The sequence below is a fragment of the Micropterus dolomieu genome, unplaced genomic scaffold, assembly GCF_021292245.1.
Source record: "Micropterus dolomieu isolate WLL.071019.BEF.003 ecotype Adirondacks unplaced genomic scaffold, ASM2129224v1 contig_14405, whole genome shotgun sequence".
Classification (NCBI taxonomy): domain Eukaryota; kingdom Metazoa; phylum Chordata; class Actinopteri; order Centrarchiformes; family Centrarchidae; genus Micropterus; species Micropterus dolomieu.
Window position 1 is genome coordinate 1 of NW_025743391.1, and position 1,417 is coordinate 1,417.

The following is a 1,417-nucleotide window of genomic DNA, read 5'->3' on the forward strand; positions in this document are numbered from 1 at the left end:
CTGCTGTAATTCTGGTAGTTGGAGGGGATGTTGCTGTAATTCTGGTAGTTGGAGGTGGTGTTGCTGTAATTCTGGTAGTTGGAGGTGGTGTTGCTGTAATCCTGGTAGTTGGAGGTGGTGTTGCTGTAATTCTGGTAGTTGGAGGTGGTGTTGCTGTAATTCTGGTAGTTGGAGGTGGTGTTGCTGTAATTCTGGTAGTTGGAGGTGATGCTGCTGTAATTCTGGTAGTTGGAGGTGATGCTGCTGTAATCCTGGTAGTTGGAGGTGGTGTTGCTGTAATCCTGGTAGTTGGAGGGGATGTTGCTGTAATCCTGGTAGTTGGAGGGGATGTTGCTGTAATTCTGGTAGTTGGAGGTGGTGTTGCTGTAATCCTGGTAGTTGGAGGTGGTGTTGCTGTAATCCTGGTAGTTGGAGGTGGTGTTGCTGTAATTCTGGTAGTTGGAGGTGATGCTGCTGTAATTCTGGTAGTTGGAGGTGGTGCTGCTGTAATCCTGGTAGTTGGAGGTGGTGTTGCTGTAATTCTGGTAGTTGGAGGGGATGTTGCTGTAATCCTGGTAGTTGGAGGGGATGCTGCTGTAATTCTGGTAGTTGGAGGGGATGCTGCTGTAATTCTGGTAGTTGGAGGGGATGCTGCTGTAATTCTGGTAGTTGGAGGTGATGCTGCTGTAATCCTGGTAGTTGGAGGTGGTGTTGCTGTAATCCTGGTAGTTGGAGGTGGTGTTGCTGTAATCCTGGTAGTTGGAGGTGGTGTTGCTGTAATTCTGGTAGTTGGAGGTGATGTTGCTGTAATTCTGGTAGTTGGAGGTGATGTTGCTGTAATTCTGGTAGTCGGCGGTGGTGTAGTTGTGATCGTATCTTTGGTCCTGTGAGCTGCTGTTAACGTAGAGACCTTCCATTCTTCAGAGTGAAACCTGTTTGAGAGATCAGTTTATTAAAGGGAGCAGGTTTTTAATATCTACCCAACATTATTCAGTGACATCACTAAAGCTGTGAGGTAAAGTTCACACAAACACAGTGTACCTATAGTTTACCCACAATCATATCAAATCACAAACTGCTGTCTTTCAGTTTCGATCATCATTCCTCAACATTTCTTACGTTTAACTTTTATTTAATCAAATACAAAAAGAAGAACAAATATCTGTACGTGCTGATGTCAGGTCGTTACTGCAGCCACAGAACATCGTCCAGTTTCATCATTTTGAACCATCTGCAGATTTTGGCTGAATCTACAACGGACCTGCCAGCTAACAACTAGCACGCATCCAAATTTGTTCCTCCAAGGACCAGTAACAAAACTGGGCATTATATATCTTCACATAGCTTAACTGTTGTAACGTTATCCTCCAGAAACCCTGCTCTCTCGGGTCGCCACCCAAAGACCCCAGTGCATTATGTTCAAATCCTACACAGGATA

At 45.1% G+C, this 1,417-nt stretch overlaps 1 protein-coding gene across 1 annotated transcript; it reads right to left on the reverse strand.

Annotated features, from left to right (window-relative positions):
• Positions 1-241: 241 nt before the first annotated feature.
• On the reverse strand, positions 242-819 carry LOC123966846 (G-box-binding factor-like; the record flags this gene model as incomplete). Its single annotated transcript, XM_046042945.1, has 1 exon — positions 242-819. A coding segment is annotated over one exon (578 nt), but the record flags the coding sequence as incomplete, so codon positions are not given.
• Between the last annotated feature and the right edge of the window lie 598 nt (positions 820-1,417).